We start from the raw sequence: 22,392 nt of genomic DNA, 5'->3' as shown, positions 1-22,392 counted from the left end.
AGGAAATAGAAAATAGATAATAAAGAATAGAAAATGGAAAATAGAAAATGGAAAATAGAAAGTAGGAAATTAAAAATGGAAAATAGAAAAATACTATATTAACTGACATAAAAATGTAATTAACTTTTCCTAAAGGCAGTCAGAATTTTCAGTATTGGATAGTAAACAAGTTTTCGTACATTTTTTCCATAAATAAAATCCAAGTGATTTAATTTTCGTCCCTTTACAACGAATTTCCCGATGACATTTGGAAGTTTTGATGCTAAGTGCAATACGTCCTGTAATCAGAAATTTTAGAAATAAAATAAATTTGATTTTTAAAAATTGTTTCTCTTTAATTATTCTCAATCCTCTTTTAGTATATGAATTATTTTCTATTTGCAGGCTTATCAAATTGATCCTAAATTAGAACAAATTAATATTCAAATTTATAATTTTGATTTTGATCAAAAAATTTTGATTTTGAATAAATTTTGTTATCAATTTCTTGCAAATTAATACTTTTGGTGTTGATTTTGATCCACATTTTTCAATTTTTTGCAAATAATACTTTTTTGAGTCAATTTTGAGTTTAATTCACATTTTGCATTATCAATTTTGCTGCAAATTAATACTTTTTGCTAAAGAGGAATTTTTTTTTTTAGAAAAAAAAATTACCCCGGGAGATGTTAGAAAATCGTTAGCTCCATAAAATACAGCAACTGGTACTTTAATCCTTTCAATCGGATATTTAGGAGGAGTTGTTGAATTATATAAATGCAAGTTTTTCACAGGTCCGTAATCGTACTGGCAAAATGCTCCTGAAAAAAAGTTTAATTTAAAATAAAATTTAAAATAAAATTTAAAAATATATATTTGGATCATTCCAGATGAAATTTTCACTAAAAAATTTTTTTTCCCTGCAATATAGAATACACGAACGTTTCCTAAAAGTTGGTGTCGAAAAAAATACTTTTCCCAAAAGAAATAAAACACTTTCGATGTTTTTTAGTTAAGTAGAAAATTTTTTTTAACTCCCTAGGGAAATAAAGAAGTAAAATTAATGAAAATTTCACATGGAACGACCCATTCCGTTTTGTTTTCGTTTTTACTAATTTATATTGTTATGAAAAATGAAATAAACCATTTAATTGTCCAGTGTGATAATGAATTAATTGTTTATATGAACATCCAGCAGGAAAATATGTCATTTGATCGGCTATTCTTTGCTAAAATAATAAAATTTTGTTCATTATATTTCAATTTATTATTAAAATTGTTCTTAAAATTTAAGTTTAAATAAAAATTAATAAAATAATAAAATAAAAATTGACAAAAAACAACTTACCGGATCCATTTCATCAATTCCAATTCCAGCAATACTAAAAACTGCAAAATAGCATAAATTTTGGAATGGATTTCCGAACCAACAGATATTTCTGATAATCACTCTAATAATTGAAAATGCTGGGAAAAATTCGAAATATCCAAAGTTTTCTACAAAAACCTAACAGTATTAATATAAAAATTAAAATTTATTATAAATTAAATCTGATAAATGAAAATTTCAAAACTTTGTCTATTAAATGTGTCTTAAAGCTTCTAAAGTATATTTAATTAAGAATGATTTCAGAAATTTTATTAAAATTGTATTTAAAACATTTCAAAAAAAAAAAAAAATACAAATTAAATTGTTTCGAAAAAAAATTAAATTCATGATAATTATATCGAATACCGCTTTTCGTGTGTAAAACATTTTCTGCTTTAATTATAAAGTTTTCAAAAATATTCAATTTTTATTTTTTATTGTAGGATCAGTAATTTTCGATAAAATTTATAATGAAAAAGATATTTCGTTCATGTGAACTTTCAGAGCATGTTGCTCATTAAATTATTTACTTAAATTCGATGTAAATTTAATTAAATTTAAAAAATTTGTTTTTTAAATATTCTCAATTTTATGTTGAACAAAAAAAATATATTTTTTAATAAATAATTTAATGAGAACTTTTTAATTTAACTAATTAAATTAATGTTTAATTGCATTAATTTAATTAATTAAATTATTTTTAAATAAATAATTTAATGGTTAACATGCTCTGAACGTTGAGAGAATTTTTCATTTAAAATTTTTAAATTTATAAAAACTAAATTTTTTCTTTAGTTTTCTATTAAATTAAAAATTTAATTAAATTAAAAAAGCAATTGAAATAAAATTTTTAATTTGAGGAATTCTATGACTTTTTCAAGTATAGCAATTTTGAAAGGTTTTGTCGTTGTATTACGCACTAAAAAAAAAAGTTTTACTTTCAGCCTATTTTTGAGGCTGAATTTAAGGTGTAAACGGAGTCAGACTTTTTTTTTCCTGTGTATATGAAGTTTAGTTTAGTGCATACCTTCGATAATAAAATTATATTATGCACCAGTGCATTAAGCCCCTTTGTGTATTTGAAATAAGCCGCTGGTGCCATTGCAGCAGTGAATCGTATTTTTTTATTATACTCTGGTTTCAACGAGCCCATCACTAAAAATTGTGTACATCCTTGTGAATAGCAAATATAGTTGAGATCATTCGTGTTGGTCTCTTTCAAAATATAATCGATCATTGCCGGCAAATCGTAAATTCCAAACTCGTGCCAACTTTATGTGAAAACAAAATTCATACTATTAATTACACTATTAATTATACTGTTAATTACACTATTAATTACACTTTTTATTCTACTATTATTTACACTATTAATTATACTGTTAATTACACTATTAATTACACTTTTTATTCTACTATTAATTACACTATTAATTATACTGTAATTTACACTATTTATTACACTATTAATTATACTGTTATTTACACTATTAATTATACTGTTATTTACACTATTTATTATACTGTTAGTTACACTATTAATTATACTGTTAATTACACTATTAATTACACTTTTTATTCTACTATTAATTACACTATTAATTATACTGTAATTTACACTATTTATTACACTATTAATTATACTGTTATTTACACTATTAATTATACTGTTAATTACACTATTAATTACCCTTTTTATTCTACTATTAATTACACTATTAATTATACTGTTAATTACACTATTAATTATACATTAATAGTATAATAATAGTTCAAAACAGCAAAATTAATAGTGAAATTAACAGCAAAATTAATAGTGAAATTAACAGTATAATTAATAGTGTAATTAACAGTATAATAGTATATTATAATTAATTTTTTTCGATCAATTGAGAGAAAAATTTCGTTTACCTAAAGTCCCAAAATCCATAGCTAGTTTCCAAGAAGTGTGTGTGATTTTTTCCAAAAGTGTTGCCACGATTGTTTCCTAACCACACGTCGTATCCATTTTCAACTAGTAAAAATGCTGTGTAAAAAAATAACGTTAAAAGTTAAAATAGTTTAGTATTTTTTTTAATCTCAATTTCTCTAAGGATATCAGATTGAGACAAAAAAACGTATCAAAATTGTTGCCTAAATCTGATATCCTTATAGAAAAACTGTGATTCGTTATCTTTTTATTCTAATTTTAATTAAATATAATTCTACTTTAATTATTAAAATTAATTAATTGAATTAATTAATAAAAATACAATATTTCTATTTTTTTATTTTATTTCATTGAAATAATTGTACCCAGTGAAGTGTTGGGACCAGTTACAACCCAATCTGCAGAACTCATTACGAGACCGTGCATTATTAATACCGGAGGTTTTCCATTCCTGACACTTTCACCTTTAATCCCAGGAATTCTTTGGATTTCAAGAATATAACCATCTTGCGTTATGACATGATGAGTTTGCACCAAATATCCATAGTCCTCTATCAATCTTGTCTTGGATTTTTTTTTTAGTAGCAGAAAATCATGATTATTTCGTTATAATTCATTAATTACTAATTACTATATAATCAAAATTTTTATCATTCAATTTACATTCATTATTCGAGAAGCATTTTTTGCCATTTGACTTTGACTTTTGATTTTATTTTCATTTTGACATTGACTTATTGATTTTGACTTTAATTTTAACTTTGAATTTGACTGTGATTTTAACTTTGACTTTGATTATGATTTTAACTTTAACTTTGCCCATTATTTTAACTTTGACTGTAGTTTTTAATATGTTTTGCCTTTTTCACTTTGACCATCATTTTAAATTTAACTTTGGTCATGATTTTAACTTTGTCTTTGACTATGATTTTAACTTAGACCATGATTTTAACTTTGACCGTGATTTCAACTTGGACCATAATTTTAATTTTAACTTTGATTTTTAACTCTGACTATGATTTTAACTTAGACCATGATTTTAAATTTGACCATGATTTAAACTTTAACCATGATTTTAACTTTGACTTTGACTATGATTTTAACTTTGAGGTTTACTGTAGTATTAACTTTGCTTTGCCTTTTTGACTTTGACTATAATTTTAAATTTAACTTTGTCCATGATTTTAAATTTGACTTTGAGTGCAGCTTTAAATTTGATTTGCCTTTTTTATTTTGACAATGATTTTAAATTTAACTTATTGGCCATGATTTTAATTTTTACTTTGAGTTTGACTGTAGGCTTAACTTTGCTTTGCTTTTTTGAATTGATTTTAACTTTGACTATGATTTTAATTTTGACTGTGACCATATTTTGATTTTGACCATGATTTTAAATTTAACTTTGGCCATGATTTTAACTTTGCTTTGCCTTTTTGATTTTGATTTTAACTTTGACTTTGACTATGATTCTAACTTTGACTGTAGCTTTAAATTTGATTTGCCTTTTTGACTATGATTTTAAATTAAACTTTGGTCAAACTTTTAACTTTGCTTTGCCTTTTTGATTTTGATTTTAACTTTGACTTTGACCATGATTTTAGGTTTGACTTTGACTATGATTTAAATTTCTTCCCCTGATAAAAATATTTTCGACTTACAATTTTTTTCGCCGTATCCGGAATTATTCCTTGGGACAAATCGAAAACATAACAATAAAGAAGGAGAATAAAATAAATTTTATTTCCCATCGAAACTAATGTCACTGACGCTACGAAGAAACTAACAATAATTTTGCTTACAACTTTATCCCAAGGAAGATCTGTTTAGATAAATGCTGCTCAATTAAAAGCAACTTAAGCTTTTTTTTTTATTCTAATTTTCTCACGCAAACACCTTTGCGACAACTCGCATGTTTACATTGATGTATTGTACTATCAATTATAATTAATAATAATCACTGCAAGAGTTTTGTAAATTTTCCAAAAAAAAAAAAAAAATAATATTGACGAAAAAAAAATTTTTACGAGAACAAAGAGAATAATAAATCAGAATTATTTTCCTCATTCCTCTAATGCAATAAAATTTGCTTGCAAGATGGCAAAATAGCCTTTAATATAAATTAGAGTACAATCAGTTCATGTCCGCATCTTGTTCATGAAGGTAATATAACACTCAATGAGTTTTTTTTTTATTGTACAAAAAAAATATAATCAGTTAATGTCCATTTACTTGTTCGCGAAGGTAACATAACACTTAATGTATAATTTTTTTCGAGCAATTAATAATCGTGCTATTAATGTGAATAAATTATAGAAACAATTAAAAAAAATTCTCCAAGAGGTTAAATTGTAAGTCAAGGTTCTGCAATTTCCTTGTTTCAAATAAATCATAACCTATTGTACGAAAAAAAATTTTGATTCTTTCAAAATGCAAAATTCACTCACGTAAAATTGATTTCTTCACATTATTATTGTCACTTAACACTTGAAAAACATTTCACCTTTTTAATATTTATGTGCATTTGTTATTCAAATTTATTATGAATTCCAACTGGTCTTGGAGACAACCTTTTTTTTCGCAGTAATTCTGATATTAAATTACAATTTAGATAACTATAATGTGGATAAAATAAAGGAAATTATTTTCTCTGAATCAATTATTATTTTTATTACCAATTTCTTTTTTTTTTTTTTTTAATTTTTATTGAACAAAGTTGACAAATTTATGCAATTGATTTCATGTACTTGATGAAAACTTTGTGAGCTTGATTATAGACGAGTTCTTTTATTTCCAAACCAAAAAGAAAATCGTAGTGATTCAATTCCTTTTCTTTAATCAATTGTCTTTCAACTAGATTTGGAAGTTTCGTGCCAAGCAGTTCTATGTCCTGAAATATATATTTTTTTAAATTGGAAATGAAAATATCTTTTAATGGAAGTTTTATTTTAATTGTTTTTTATTGTTTTTTATTGGTTTTTTATTGGTTTTTATTGTTTTTTAATTTTTTTTTATTGTTTTTTAATTATTTTTTCCATACGGACAAAATATTTTTCAAAATAGACTCAATTATAAATTTCATATGAAAATTGATTGTTTCCATATTTAATACTATTCAAATGTGCTTTAATAATTAATGATTTCATTTAACCGAAAATTAATAATGCAGGGATAATAATCGACGTTCGCTTTTTGTAATATGTTTGTGGACAAATATTTGTAGATAATACTATATTTTCTATAAATATTATTAATATTTGTGGATAATATAATAATGTTTGTCGATAATATTACTAATATTTATATATTAACTACAATAATCTTCATATTTCATAATACAATAATATTTGGAAATAATAATAATGTCATAATAGTATTTGGAGATAATATAATTTAACCTACCTGAGGTGTTGCTACATAATCATTTGTTCCATGGTACATTGCAATTGGAATATCGACATTTTCCAACGGATATTCCGGAGGAGTGGTGGAATTATAAATTTTTTTGTTTTTCTTTTTGCCATAGTCGTACAATCTAAAGTGACCTTTGACAGAAGGAAAAGAAAACTGTTCATAAAAGAAAGTAGAAAAATAATTTAATTGTTATTTTTACAGCATACATTTCTAATTAATTTTAGATAATTAATTTTTAGTAATTTTTAATTTTTATCCAACCTTTATTCCAGTAATTCATTCCGTAATGGATCACTTGCTTCCAAGAAGAACCCGCCGGCTCATATGTAAGGAAATTCTCAATGTGAACCTATTTCAGAAATTAGTGATTTTATTTTATTTCAGTTTTCTTTTACGTTCAGTTTCAATTTAATTCCATTCGATTTGTTTCGATGCAGGCCAATTTAATTCAGTTCGCTTCGATTCAGTACAATTTAGTTCACTTGCAATTAGAATCAATTTTAATGATACTCCAAAAAATTTTGCATTCTCTGTTTGAAATTATAAATTCTAATCTTTAATAAAATTTGCAACTTACACGATCCACTTCGTCGTATCCGAAGCCAACTACGGTAAAAATTAAAAATATACACAACTCCTGCGAAATAGCTTGTTTTGAGCAGAACGATTGTAGAAAAATTCTTAACGTTGGATTAGCATTCGCTATGGAAAAATACCCCAGTTTCTCTGATACGTACTGTGTAGTAAACATTATTTATTATTTGATGCGCAACTTTTCTAAGAATATCAAAATTGAGACAAGAAACGTATCAAAATTGTTGCACTGTAAAAAGGGAACGTTTTTGAGACAAAAAATCGTATCAAAATTGTTGCACTGCAACAGAAAAACTTTTTTGAAACAAATATTGTATCAAAATTGTTGCACTGCAACAAAAAAACATTTTTGAGACAGGAAACATATAAAAAAATATCACTAAACTATCACAGTTTGTCTAAGGATGTACAAACTTTATATACTATCACAGTGATAGTATAAAGTTAAACAAACAAACAAGTTTACTGTACAGCAATACTATTCGATTAAAATTTGCTAGTAAAATTTGTAAATTTGTTTGTTAGTATATTTTCTGACGAAAAGAAATTACCATTGCAGGATAAACTATTGGTTTCAGTAGTGAAAGGATTCCCTTTATGTTTCCCATAAATGCCCCAGGTGCCAAAAGTATGGCATACTGTACTTTCTTGTTGTACTCTGGTTTCAATGATCCCATCACTAATAATTGCGTACATCCCTGAGAAAATCCGACGTACAGAAGCTTCTCCTCGCCTGTTTTATTCAAAATATAATCTATCATTGCGGGCAAATCGTAGATTCCCATCTCGTGCCAACTGGAATTGAAGATGATTATTTTAAAAATCATAAAAATCATAAAAATTGGGTTTATTTTACCATCTCAGAAATATTGGTTCTCTACCTAAAATTCCAATAGTCGTTGCTTGTTTATAATTTTGTTTTGTGTTTTTGACTGTAAGTGTTACCTCTATTGTTTCCCAACCACACGTCATAATTCTTATCAGCCAACATCAATGCTTAAAGTAATGATTAAAGTTAATGATTACAATATGCAGTACAATATTCAGTATAATATACAGTACAATATGTAGTACAATATGCAGTATAATATACAGTACAATATACAGAAAGTCAAGAACCATACAGCTTCTTTGTATTTACACAAAAATAAATGATACAAAATAAATGCCCATGTGAAAGATGATGAACATTAAAATATTAGAAGTACTATTATAAATAGTGTTTAATATTTAAGGGCATGAGAATTAAATAATAAGGTATGCAATATGGCAATTAATAAGGTATCTTTCAGGAGGAGATCATGGTCATTAAAAATATTAGAGACATAACATAGAACATAACAAAAAGAGTACTTGATGAATATTGTAAAACTGTTACCGAACGACCTGTTTGGACCCGTTATTAACCATGAAGCCGAAGAACTAATGAAGCCATGCATCATAAGTACAACTTGCTTCTTAGCCGTAGAATTTTGTGCTTCATTTCTGCCTCCTGATATTCGATGAAGTTCCAAAATGTAATCATCGTCAGTTGTTGTCTCATGAACTTCGAACGGATAGCCATAACCGGTAACGAGAGTTTTCTAAGAAAAACATTCGCAAATTTTAATTAAGTACAGAAATTTAATTCATTACACCAAACACTGTATTTAGAAAAACCATTTTTAATACAGTTACAGTAAAAAATCTATGTATAAATTTCTTTTTTTGCAGTAACTGCTAAACAATAAAATTATCGACTTCATTTGTTTAGGAACAACTTCAAATACAAGGCATCCGTAGATTTTACTGTACATTGTCATAAAATGTTTGTTTAGAATTGTTCAGAAATGTTTAGAACATTTCTGAAGAAACGAAAAGAATTTTTCCACGAAACCAAAAATAATACAACAATTTTCGAAGTTGTTAAGTTAAAATTGTCATTAAAAATTTCTATTTAGAAAAAATTTTTTTTTCTTGATTTTTTCATATCAAAAAATAAAAGACCTACAAGTTTGACATCTGTGCCAGGACGTTTACTTTCGGCAAATAAAATAAGGCACAAAAATATTTTTAAAATAGCTGGCACAAAATTTGTCGTATTCATGCTTACTCAACGACTTTGTGTTCTCGTTTAACAAAATATGAAACAAATTATGACTCAAACAAATTGTTGTGATAACCAACAATGTATAAAAGTTTTTAATGTATAATAATTAAAAGAAAGAATGTAAACATTATATGTAACTTTATGTAAACTTTATCGCTAAGACAAAAAACAACTGGTTTCCATTTGTAAATATTATTGAAAAAGCAAATATTTATTTATGCTGCAACTTATATAAAAAGCGAATAGAAAAAACAGAAAAGTAGAAAAAATAGAGAAATAGAAAAAAAACAGAAAAATAGCAAAAATAGCAAAAGCAGAAAAATAAAGAAATAGAGAAATAGAAAATAGAAAAAATAGAGAAATAGAAAACAAAAATAAAAAAATAACAGCAAAATAGGAAAAATAGCAAAAGCAAAAAAAAATAAAAAAAAAATAGTAAAAATAGAGAAATAGTGAAAAACAGAAAAATAGGAAAAATAGCAAAAGCAGAAAATTAAAGAAATGTAAAAAAAGAAAAATACATAGAAAAAATAGGAAAAATACCAAAAGCAGAAAAAAATAGAAAAATAGTAAAAATAGAAAAAATAGCAAAAGCAGAAAAATAGAAAAAATAGAAAATACATTTAAAAAATAGGAAAAATACCAAAAGCAGAAAAAAATAGAAAAATAGTAAAAATAGAAAAAATAGCAAAAGCAGAAAAATAGAAAAAATAGAGAAATGGAAAAAATAGAAAATACATTTAAAAAATAGGAAAAATACCAAAAGCAGAAAAAAATAGAAAAATAGTAAAAATAGAAAAAATAGCAAAAGCAGAAAAATAGAAAAAATAGAGAAATGGAAAAAATAGAAAATACATTTAAAAAATAGGAAAAATACCAAAAGCAGAAAAAAATAGAAAAATAGCAAAAGCAGAAAATAGAAAAAATAGGAAAAATAGAGAAATGGAAAAAAACACGAAAATAGCAAAGGCAGAAAAAATAGTAAAAATAGAGAAATAGAAAAAAAATAAAAATAGAGAAATAGAAATAATCAGAAAAAAAGGAAAAATAGCAAAAGCAGAAAAATAAAGAAATATAAAAAAAGAAAAATACATAGAAAAAATAGGAAAAATACCAAAAGCAGAAAAAATAGAAAAATAGTAAGAATAGCAAAAATAGCAAAAGCAGAAAAATAGAAAAAATAGTAAAAATAGAGAAATGGAAAAAATAGAAAATACATTTAAAAAAATAGGAAAAATACCAAAAGCAGAAAAAAATAGAAAAATAGTAAAAATAGAAAAAAACAGAAAAATAGCAAAAGCAGAAAATAGAAAAAAATAGGAAAAATAGAGAAATAGAAAAAATAGAAAAATAGAGAAACAGCAAAAGCAGAAAAATAGAGAAATATAAAAATAGAAAATTAGAAGTAATAGAGAAAATAGGAAAAATAGGGAAATGGAAAAAAACACGAAAATAGCAAAGGCAGAAAAAATAGTAAAAATAGAGAAATAGAAAAAAAATAAAAATAGAGAAATAGAAATAATCAGAAGAAAAGGAAAAATAGCAAAAGCAGAAAAATAAAGAAATATAAAAAAAGAAAAATACATAGAAAAAATAGGAAAAATAGGAAAAATACGAAAAGCAGAAAAAATAGAAAAATAGTAAGAATAGCAAAAATAGCAAAAGCAGAAAAATAGAAAAAATAGTAAAAATAGAGAAATGGAAAAAATAGAAAATACATTTAAAAAAATAGGAAAAATACCAAAAGCAGAGAAAAATAGAAAAATAGTAAAAATAGAAAAAACAGAAAAATAGCAAAAGCAGAAAATAGAAAAAAATAGGAAAAATAGAGAAATGGAAAAAATAGAAAAATAGAGAAACAGCAAAAGCAGAAAAATAGAGAAATATAAAAAAAGAAAATTAGAAGTAATAGAGAAAATGGGAAAATAGGAAAAATAGGGAAATTGAAAAAAACAGGAAAATAGCAAAAGCAGAAAAAATAGTAAAAATAGAGAAATAGAAAAAAAATAAAAATAGAGAAATAGAAATAATCAGAAAAAAAGGAAAAATAGCAAAAGCACAAAAAAATGGAGAAATAGAAAAAATAAAAAAAAAACAGAAAAGTGGAAAAAATAGGAAAAACAGAGAAATAGAAACGAATGTTAGAAAATCAGTAATAAAATGAATTCTGATGGGAAACCACGAAAACCACATAAATACACCTCCTCTATGTTAAAGGTGATTATTTTGCTGGCATGTCGGGTGTTGAAAGGAAACTGATACCGCAGTTTAGAGAGCAATTTGAAATAGTAAAAAAGAAATTAAAAAATGATAGCTATTTCATTGTGGATATTGAGGTTTGCAGAATAGTTAAAAGCCGCGCACACAAAAGGTTTGGCTGAACTGCATACAGAATGCAATTTCAATGAAAAAACAATAAACAAATAATGACTGGTCAAGTTTATTTATTTTTTTTTTTTTGCTTTGGTCAAGTTTTACAACGTTTATGATCAGTGATTTAAAAGAAAAAAAAAATATTTTTATTAGTCAATTTTAATAAACTACTGATTTTTTTTTTACTACCTATTTCTAAAAACTACATAACTCAAATTCATACAAAATTCAATTACTTTTTATGTTGAAATTATTTTTAAATAAAATTATTCAAAACTTGAATTATTTTTTAAAGAAAATAATAAATTGAATTGAATTAATAGAAATAAATTTATAAAAAATTTGTAAATAATTGAATTCATGTAAAATCTTTATTATTTATGAAAATAATTAAATGTTTGCGCAGAATTTTATTAATTCTCATTTTTTAAATAATTGAAATCTTTTGGAAAATTTTATTAAAATAGTAGATATTGAAAATCATTGAATTGAGGAAAATTTATGAAAATAATTAAAATTTTCTCAAGAATGTTATTAAACTATTTTTAATCGTTGAATACACGTGAAAATTTTATTATTTAAGAAAATAATTGAATTCTCGCCATGAATTTTATTAAAATTTTTTAAATAATTGAATTTCTGTGAAAAATTTTTTTTTTTTGTGAAAATAATTGAATTTCTACGAAGAATTTTTTTCAACAAATTCTTAAATAATTGATTTATTTGAAAAATTTTATGAAAATTGTATTTTAAATAATTGAACTTCTGTGAAAATTTTATCATTTATAAAAATAATTGAATTCTTTTGGAAATTTCAATTAAAATCGTAGATATTGAAAATAATTGAATAGATGAATTCCTTCGACGAATTTTAATAAAACTTTTAAGAATAATTACAATTTTCGAGGAATTCATTTACAAATTGTATTAAAATTAATTGAAATGCAAAAAAAAAATGTATTGAATAATAATTGAAATTTTATTATTTTTATGAAATTAATTCAATTCTTGTGACGCACTTTATTAAGAATTTTAAAAATAATTGAATTGCTGCAAAGAATTTTATTATTTATGAAAATAATTGAATTCTGGCTAAAAAATTTTATTATTTATGAAAATAATTGAATTCTGGCTAAAAAAATTTTATTATTTATGAAAATAATTGAATTCTAGCTAAAAAATTTTTTTTTAATTTTTTAAATAATTGAATTCTTGAAATTTTTATTATATTTATAAAAATAATTGAATTCTCGCTATGAATTATCCTAAGATTCTTTAAATAATTGAATTTTTGTGAAAGATATTATTTTTTGTGAAAATAATTGAATTCTTGCGAAGAATTGAATAACAAAAATTTGAATAATTGATTTTTTTCGAAAAGTTTTATGCAATATGTCTATTTAAAAGAATTTCATTCTTGCGAAAATATTTTTTAAATAATTGAATTCTATCGAACAATTTTAATGAAATTTTTAAGAATAATTGAATTTCGGCGAAGAATTTTTCTATTTAGAAAGATAATTGAAATCTTGAGGAAACTTTTTTTTCTAAATTTTGAAGATAATTGAATTTTTGCAAATAATTTTATTACTTTCGAAAATAATTGAATTCTTGTAAGAAATTTTGCTATTTATAAAGATAATTGAAATCTTGTCGATTATTTTTTAAAAATTTTTTAAATAATTGAATTTCGGAAAAAAATTCAAAATCGAAATCCCTCTATTAAAATAATATAGATTTTTTTTCGAAAAGTTTTCTGAAAATTGAATTTTAAATAATTGAACTCCTAGTAAAAATTTTATCATATTTAAGAAAGTAATTGAATTCTTAAGGGAAATTTGATTAAAATAGTACATATTAAAAATAATTTAACTTATAACTTGCAAAGGTAAAATTAAAAAGACAAATCTATTCGGAATAAATTTATTATTCACAAACGTCAGAGAATTAATTAATTAATCAATTAATTGATTTCATATATTTCTTATAAATTTTGAAAGCCGGATCATAAGCCAGCTCTTTTATTCGTAGTCCAAAGACGAAATCGTAATGATTCAGTTTTCTTTGCTGTACAAGTTGCCTTTTAAGTACGATCGGAAGTTTAGACGCCAGCAGCTCTACATCCTGAAATATTATTGTTTTTTTATCCATTTAGTTGGTAAAACAATAAAAAAACATTTAGTTTTCAAACAATTCAAATTTTTTCTAATAACAATAAATCTGTTGAAGTAGGAAAAAATTTTGTAATAACAACAAAAATTTTGTTAGTTCTATTCTATATTAACAATACTTTTTTCTCTGCGTTGTTTAGTCTACAATAGTCGAATATTAACATCGTTATTTTTGGATAAATTATAATTTAAGTAAAACTTACTTTAGGTGCTGCTAAATAATCATTCTTTCCATGGTATATTACCATAGGGATGTTGACATTTTCCAACGGATAGTCCGGAGGAGTGGTGGAATTATAAATTTTTTTGTTTTTCTTTTTGCCATAGTCGTACAATCTAAAGTGACCTTTGACAGAAGAAAAAGAATACTGTTCATAAAAGAAAGTAGAAAAATCATTTAATTGACAGTTTTACAGCATACACTTCTAATTAATTTTTAGTAATTTTTAAATTTTTTATCCAACCTTTATTCCAATTATTGAATCCGTAATGGATGATTTGCTTCCAAGAGGAACCCGCCGGCTCATATGCCAGGAATTTGTCAACTTGAGCCTATTTCAAAAAATTAGTGATTTTATTTTTATGATTTCAGTTTTCTTTGACGTTCAACTTTAATTTAATTCGATTCCATTTGTTTTGATTCAGTCAAATTTAATTTAGTTCGTTTAGATTGAGTCAAATTTAATTCAAGTTCGTTTAGATTCAGTAAAATTTAGTTCACTTGCAATTAGAATTAATTTTAATGATACTCCACAAAATTTTGCATTCTCTGTTTAAAATTATAAATTCTAATCTTTAATAAAATTTTGCAACTTACACGATCCACTTCGTCATATCCAAAGCCAACTGCGGTAAAAATTAAAAATAGACACAACCTCTGCCAAATGACATCTTTTGAACAAAAAGATTTGGTGAAGATTCTTAATCTTGGATTAGCAACTCCTATCGAAAAATAGCCCATTTTCTCTGCTTCGTACTGTACATTAAACAATTTTACGTCTTTTATAGAATAACACAACTCTCTAAACTTGAATTAGTAAAAATGTTTACTAATATTTTGAATTAATGACTATTATTTCTCATAATCTTAAGATTATAAGGAATAATAAATTAGACGAAGTATAATCATAATCTTAAGATTATGAGGAATAATAAATTAGAAGAAGTGTACTTGTACTTTAAGGCAGTACTGGCATTTTAAAAAAAAATTTTTTTTTTATCTTTTTGATCACAGAATATGTGACACAGAAATTTTATTATTACCATAGAAAGATAAGTGATTGGCGAGGCTAGTGTTAGAATTCCTCTGGTGTGCCCCATAAATACAGCCGGTGCAAAAAGTATGGCAAATTCTATTTTATCATTGTATTCGGGTTTCAATGATCCCATAACCATCAATTGCGTGCAACCCTGAGAGAATCCAACGTAAAGAAGCTTCTCAGCGCCGGTTTTATTTAAAACATAGTCTATCATTGCGGGCAAATCGTGCATTCCAAACTCGTGCCAGCTTTTTTTTCAGGGGAAAAATAAAAAATCACATTCACAAGAGTGTTAAAAAATGAATAAAGAAAGCGTGCGAAAAATATAGCTTTCAGTGCATTGATATTCATATTTTACGCAAATATAAAAACTGGTATTTTATTATTTAAACTTAGTATTTATTATTTAAACATAAAAACTACTCTCTTGAAATCTGAATTGAGTCCAGAAGGAGATGGCCATAGTTTTTTTTTAAAGAATCGTAAAAATTATTTAAAAAATAAAAAAAGATAAATAAAAATAAATAAATAAATAAAATAAATTCCTAATAAAAATTTTATTATTTGTGAAAATTATTTTTCTAATTTAAAATTTATGAATTTTGGCGAAAATTTTTCTTGAAATTTCTATTTTAAATAATTGAATTACTGAGAAATTTTTATTTATTAAATAATTGAATGTTTGGGTATAATTTTATCAAAAATTTTATTAAATAATAATTGAATTCTTTTTGGAAAATTTTATGAAAATAATTGATATTGAAAAATATTAAATTGAGAAAAATTTTTTTTAATAATATTGAATTTTTTCGAACAATTTTAAGAAAATTTTTAAGAATAATTCAATTTTGGCAAAAAAATTTTACTGTTTATAAAAATAATTGAAATCTTGTTGAGAATTTTTTTAAAATTTTGAAAATAATTAAATTCTTGTGATGAATATTATTATTATTTATGAAAAAATAATTGAATTTTGCAAAGAAAACAATTTCTTAAATAATTAAATTTTTGCGAACAATTTTTTAGAGAATTTTAAATTATAATACCATTTAGACGAAGCATTTTGCTATTTATAAAAATAATTGTAATCTTGTCGAGAATTTTTTAAAATTTTGTTATTTATGAAAAAAATTGAATTCATGCAAAGAATTTTTTCTAAATTTATTTAAATAATAGAATTCTTTTAAGAAATTTTTAAAAAATACAAATAGTAAATATTCTCATTGAAAATCATTGAATTGCAAAAATTTTCTAAAAATAATTAAAATTTTGCAAAGAATTTTATTAAAATGTTTTAAAATAATTGAATTTTGGTGGACAATTCTGCTATTTATAACGATAATTGTATTTTTGACGAGAATTTTCTTTTAAATTTTGAAAATAATTTAATTTCTGCAAAGAATTTTAGTACTTTTAAAAATAATTGAATTTTGCAAAGAATTCTATTAAAATTCATGAAAATAATTGAATTCTTGTGAAGAGTTTTCTTAAAATTTTTTAAATAATTGAATTCCTGTGAAAAATTTTGTTATTCGTGAAAATAATTGAATACTTGTGATGAATATTGTTATTTATGAAAATAATTGAATTTTGCAAAGAATTTTATTAAAAATTTCTGAAAATAATTGAATTTTGCAAAGAATTCTATTAATAATAGAAATAAATAAATTAATTATTAATTCTATTCTATTAAAATTCCTGAAAATAATTGAATTTCAGGCAAGAATTTTATTATTTATTCAAAATAATTGAAATATTTTCGAAGAATTTTTTTGGAAAATTTTTTAAATGATTTGAAAATTTTTATTAAATAATTGAGTTTTTTTTTGGAAAATTTTGTGTAAATAATAAATATTTAAAATCAATAAATTTCGATAATAGTTTTTAAATAATTTAATTTTATCGAAAAATTTCCATAAGAGTTTTAAGAATAATTGAATTTTCGGCAAAGAATTTTATTAAAATTCTTGAAAATAATTGAATTTTAGGGAAGAATTTTATTATTTATCAAGATATTAGAATAAATTTCGAAGTATTTTTTGGAAAATTTTTTAAATACTTTAAATACCAGTGGAACATTTTTTTCAATTGTGAAAATAATTGAATTCTTGCAAAGAATTTTCTTAAAATCTTTTAAATAATTGAATTCTGTAGACAAATTTTTATAAAATTTTTAAGGCAAATTGAATTTTTGGCAAAGAATTTTGATATTTATAAAGATAATTAAAATGTTAATGAAAATTTAAAAAAAAAATGTTGAAAATAATTGAATTTCTGGGAAGAATTTTATAACCTTCGAAAATAATTGAATTTCTTGTATAGAATATTTTTTTTTATAAACATAATTGAATTCTATCGAACAATTTTAATGAGACATTTTTAAGAAATCTTGAGGAAAATTTTTTTTTCTAAATTTTGAAAATAATTGAATTTAGGAAAAGAATTTTATTATTTATAAAAATAATTGAAATCTTGAAGGTAATTTTTTTTTAAATTTTGAAAATAATTGAATTTCTGCGAAGAATTTTATTACTTTTGAAAATAATTGAATTTCTGCAATCATTTATAACTTCTACAAATTTCAATTCTGTTCTTTTAATTTCAGAAGAATTTGAATTGTTATAATGTTCGAATGTTCCAATTCAGATTTAGAGAGTATTTCATTAATTCAAAAACTAATGATATTTTAATAATTATTATCCTAATGATATTAATCATTAATATTAATAATATTTTATCAACACAAAAAGCTAATAATTGATTAATCTTTCCAAACTATTACGAATATAACATCTATACCTAAAATCCCAGTAATCATAGCTTGTTTCTAATTTTGTTTTGTGTTTTTGACTGTAAGTGTTGCCTCTATTGTTTCCCAACCAAACGTCATAATTTTTATCAGCCAACGTCAATGCTTAAAAAGTAATAATATCAATAAGTAGAATTAAAATAATAATACATTGTAATGAACAATTAAAGAAATAAATTTTTTTTCTTCTTTGTTATTATCAATTTCTTTAAATGACTATTTGTAAATAGTAAATACTTAAAGAATAATTTTAGAATTAAAAACATACTATAATTTAAAAAAAGCTGCAATAATAACACGAAAAAAACATATTTCTGCTAATAATACATAATTTTCCATTGCTAAATTATATATGTATAATTTTTCCTCCTCGTATTCATATGAGTATGTCGATAAATTTCTATATTTGTTATCAGAATGAGTGACAATGTCATTTTAATATTGGTAATTATTGAAAACCCTGAAGATTGTTAATACTTTATTTATATGTTCTTCTTTAAGATAATTCGTTTTATTATTTAAAAAAAGAAAAATTATTTTTAGGATTCTATAGAATATACAATAATTTGAAATAATTCGAAAAATAGCAGTGAACAGTTTATAAATTCATTTATGACAATATTTTTTTTCAATAAAGTAAAAATAATATTGAATATTTTTAATTTTTTTTATTTTAATATTGAAATTTTTATTTATTGATGCACAAGTTATTTAAATATCCTTTATATTATAAAAAATAAAAGTTTAAACAGTATTTAAAATATTAAATAATTTTCTATATACCTATAATTTTTTATATAGCGCTAAACAATAATAACAGGCCTCGGAGTAAAAAAGTCGCTTTCGTCGATTAAAAATACAAAAAATACCGAAAGAGGCGTTTCAATTATTATAAAGAAATAATAATAAATAATAATAATAAATGATAAAAAAAATATTGAAAACAACTGAATTTATCAATTTAAGAAAATTTTAATAGAAAAATTCTAAGAATTTCCTTTTAAAAAATATTTTAATACAACTTTTTAAAGATAATTTTTCATTATACAATTTCTTGGAATTCAATTATTAGAAAAATTTTTAATTAAAATTCTTAAAAATTCACATTATTCTTTAAAAATTTTCAATTAAAATTCTTGAAAATTTGATTTTCAAAAATTTTAATTTAACATTTAATTTTAACATTTAGAAAAAATATATTTCCAATAAACTTTTACAAAACTTTAATTAAACTTGAGTTTAATTATAAATTCAATTTAACTTTTAAATGTATATATTTTTCAAAAATTCAGTTATCAGAATAAATTATTCAAAATTAAATTTTTTCAATACTTTAAAATTTTAAATATAGTTACTTCTTAAACTTCAGTTTTTTTTTTAATTGAATCTTTACAAACATGTAATTGATTTTTTTATAATTGAATTTCCATAAACAGTAATAGAAACAAATTCTAATAATTAATAAATAGTTATTTACAATTATTATTAATTTTATTCAAAATTCAAAAAATTTTGTTTTTATAACGTTTCACTTTTATATATATGTTACAAAGACAATTCGAATTCATTAAAGATAATTGAATATTTTAAGCGAGTAATTGAAATTGTCCATTGACGTTTGAATATTTTAAGCAAGTAATTGAAATTTTCTAAAGAGAATTGAATTTTTTAAGCATATAATTGAAAATATATTAAGATAATTGAAATTAACTAGAAATAATTAAATATTTTATGCTAGTAATTGAAATTATAAATAATTGAATATTTTAAGTAAGTAATTGAAATTTTCTAAAGAGAATTGAATTTTTTAAGCGAATAGTTAACTATTTGCTTTAAAGAATTCAATTATCTTTAGAAAATTTCAATTACTAGCATAAAATATTCAATTATTTGTAGTTAATAAAAATAGTTAACTATTCGCTTAAAAATATTCAATTATCTTTAGAAAATTTCAATTACATACATAAAATATTCAATTATTTATAATTTCAATTACTAGCATAACATATTCAATTATTTGTAGTTAATAAATAAAAAATTCAATTATCTTTAGAAAATTTCAATTACTTACTTGAAATATTTAATTATTTATAATTTCAATTACTAGCATAAAATATTCAATTATTTGTAGTTAATAAAAATAAAATTAACAATAGTTAACAATTCACTTGAAAAAATTCAATTATCTTTAGAAAATTTTAATTACTAAAATTTTTCAAAAGGACTGCATTTTTTAGACAAGTAATTGAAAAACTCTAAAGGTGCTTGAATATTTTCAGCAAGTAATTCGAAATTTTTAAAAAATACTTGAATTTTTTAAGCATATTATTTAAAATTTTTTGAAGATAATTAAATTTTTTTATTGATTAAAACTTTCTTTAACGTAATTATATTTTTTTTTAAGCAAATAATTCAAATTATCGACAGATAATTGAATATTTTAGGCAAGTAAATAAATTTATCTACTTATAATTATATTTTTTAAACAAGTAATTGAAAATTGAATTTTTTGTCCTGATAATTGAAATTTTCTACAAATTATTAAATATTTTTTATTGTTTCATCCTAGTTATATTGAAATTGTCATCAAATAATTGAATTCTTTTTAAGTAATTCAAATTTTTTACAAATTATTGAATTTTGTATGATAATAATTGAAATTTTCTTTAGATAATTGAATTTTTAAACGAGTAATTAAATTTTTTTTTTTTTGCTAGTATTTGAAATTGTCTTAAGATAATTGAATTTTAAAAACAATTAACATTTTCCAAGGATCATTTAATTTTTATAAACATAAATAATTGGAATTTCTTGAAATTGTTTTTTTATAATTACAATTGAATTGAATTTTTTTTATATGAACCAAAGAGAAAGTAAAAATTCTCTTTAAGAATTAATTTTAATTTTTTTTTTACTAAATAAATTAATATTCAAAAATTCGATAATTTTCTAAATTTTTACTTTTGAAAAATCGTCATAGTTTTCACGTTGTTTTCAGTTCAATACACACAATTTTTCTAAGGATATAAAATTGAGACAAAAAACTACAAAATTGTAATAGAAATATCAAAATAGTTTCAAAATTGATGCACTGCTTCAATTTTTATACGATTTTTGTCTCAATTTTGATATCTAGAAAAACTGATAATTTTTCATTTTTTTTTTTTTTTGTATTATTTTTTATCCGGATGCGTCTGATAAATTTTTATATAAAAACTTTTGATTTTTGTATAGAAAACTATTTTTCAGTAAAGAAATCTTTTTTCTGTCTAGAAGTTTCTTTTTTTAAGTATAGAATTAAAAAAATTTTCAGTAACTTGGATGTGAATTGTTTGCAATTTAAAAATTGCACAAACTTATAGAAAAATGTATAAGATTTGAATTTTAAAGTTATGTTCAAATATTAATAAAGAATTTATTAACTATGAAGAGAGTTGGAGAATAGAAATTGAAGAAAATTGTTACCTAACGATCTGTTTGGACCCGTTATTAACCATGAAGCCGATGAACCAATCAAGCCATGCATCATAAGTACAACTTGCTTCTTAGCCGTAGAATTTTGTGCTTCATTTCTGCCTCCTGATATTCGATGAAGTTCCAAAATGTAATCATCGTCAGTTGTTGTCTCATGAACTTCGAACGGATAGCCATAACCGGTAACGAGAGTTTTCTAAGAATAACATTCGCAAATTTTAATTAAGTACAGAAATTTAATTCATTACACCAAACACTGTATTTAGAAAAACTATTTTTAATACAGTTACAGTAAAAAATCTATGTAGAAATTCCTTTTTTTTTGCAGTAACTGCTAAACAATAAAATTATCGACTTCATTTGTTTAGGAACAACTTCAAATACAAGGCATCCGTAGATTTTACTGTACATTGTCATAAAATGTTTGTTTAGAATTGTTCAGAAATGTTTAGAACATTTCTGAAGAAACGAAAAGAATTTTTCCACGAAACCAAAAATAATACAACAATTTTCGAAGTTGTTGAGTTAAAAAAACAATTTTCAAAAATTAGCGTCGACGCTTATACAGAGACATTATTTAGAAAACGATTTATTGAAAATAGAAAATTCTTCTTTGTCATGAAATTCATTACTCACAAGATTGACATCTGTACTAGGACGTCTACCTTCTACGAATACAAGAAAGCATAAAAATATCTCAATATTAGGAATCAATTTCTTCATATTTAAAATTAATTCAAAACATTTTCTGATAAAATATATTCTTCCTGGGTAAAATTTAGTAAATTCTGCCTCCAACGACTTCTAATAAACGACTATACAACAATATAATTTTTTTTTTTTTGCAGATAATTAAAACAAACAATTTAAACTTATCTTTATAGTTTGACAAAGAAAACTGGTTATTTTATTTGTCAAGTGTATATTATATGCT

General features: G+C 22.6%; 1 protein-coding gene across 1 annotated transcript; it reads right to left on the bottom strand.

The window, feature by feature from the left end:
* Nucleotides 1-22,377, bottom strand: LOC122510908. Its single transcript, XM_043625862.1, has 22 exons — nucleotides 22,095-22,377; nucleotides 21,450-21,654; nucleotides 17,975-18,089; nucleotides 15,180-15,423; nucleotides 14,734-14,892; nucleotides 14,381-14,468; nucleotides 14,120-14,262; nucleotides 13,708-13,869; nucleotides 8,637-8,866; nucleotides 7,835-8,078; nucleotides 7,267-7,425; nucleotides 6,951-7,038; nucleotides 6,678-6,820; nucleotides 6,023-6,165; nucleotides 4,937-5,057; nucleotides 3,644-3,842; nucleotides 3,260-3,374; nucleotides 2,376-2,619; nucleotides 1,328-1,486; nucleotides 1,124-1,208; nucleotides 658-800; nucleotides 1-278 (listed from the first exon to the last, which is right to left on the bottom strand). The coding sequence occupies exons 1-22, from the start codon at nucleotides 22,179-22,181 to the stop codon at nucleotides 120-122; spliced, it is 3,435 nt and encodes a 1,144-aa protein (XP_043481797.1). The 5' UTR covers nucleotides 22,182-22,377; the 3' UTR covers nucleotides 1-119.
* Nucleotides 22,378-22,392: the final 15 nt, after the last annotated feature.

Source organism: Leptopilina heterotoma, unplaced genomic scaffold (genome assembly GCF_015476425.1).
Source record: "Leptopilina heterotoma isolate Lh14 unplaced genomic scaffold, ASM1547642v1 Lhet_77, whole genome shotgun sequence".
NCBI classification, from domain to species: Eukaryota; Metazoa; Arthropoda; class Insecta; order Hymenoptera; family Figitidae; genus Leptopilina; species Leptopilina heterotoma.
Note: the sequence above shows the minus strand (reverse complement) of the source record. Positions and strands in the feature narration are given on the sequence as shown.

Coding starts and splice junctions, on each gene's coding strand:
- LOC122510908 (XM_043625862.1), bottom strand. CDS start 22,181: ATGAAGAAATTGATTCCTAATATTGAGATATTTTTATGCTTTCTTGTA. Junction 15,424..17,974: donor TATGATTACTGGGATTTTAG/GTATAGATGTTA, acceptor CTGAAAAAAAAG/CTGGCACGAGTTTGGAATGC. Junction 14,263..14,380: donor ATTCAATAATTGGAATAAAG/GTTGGATAAAAA, acceptor CTTCTGTCAAAG/GTCACTTTAGATTGTACGAC.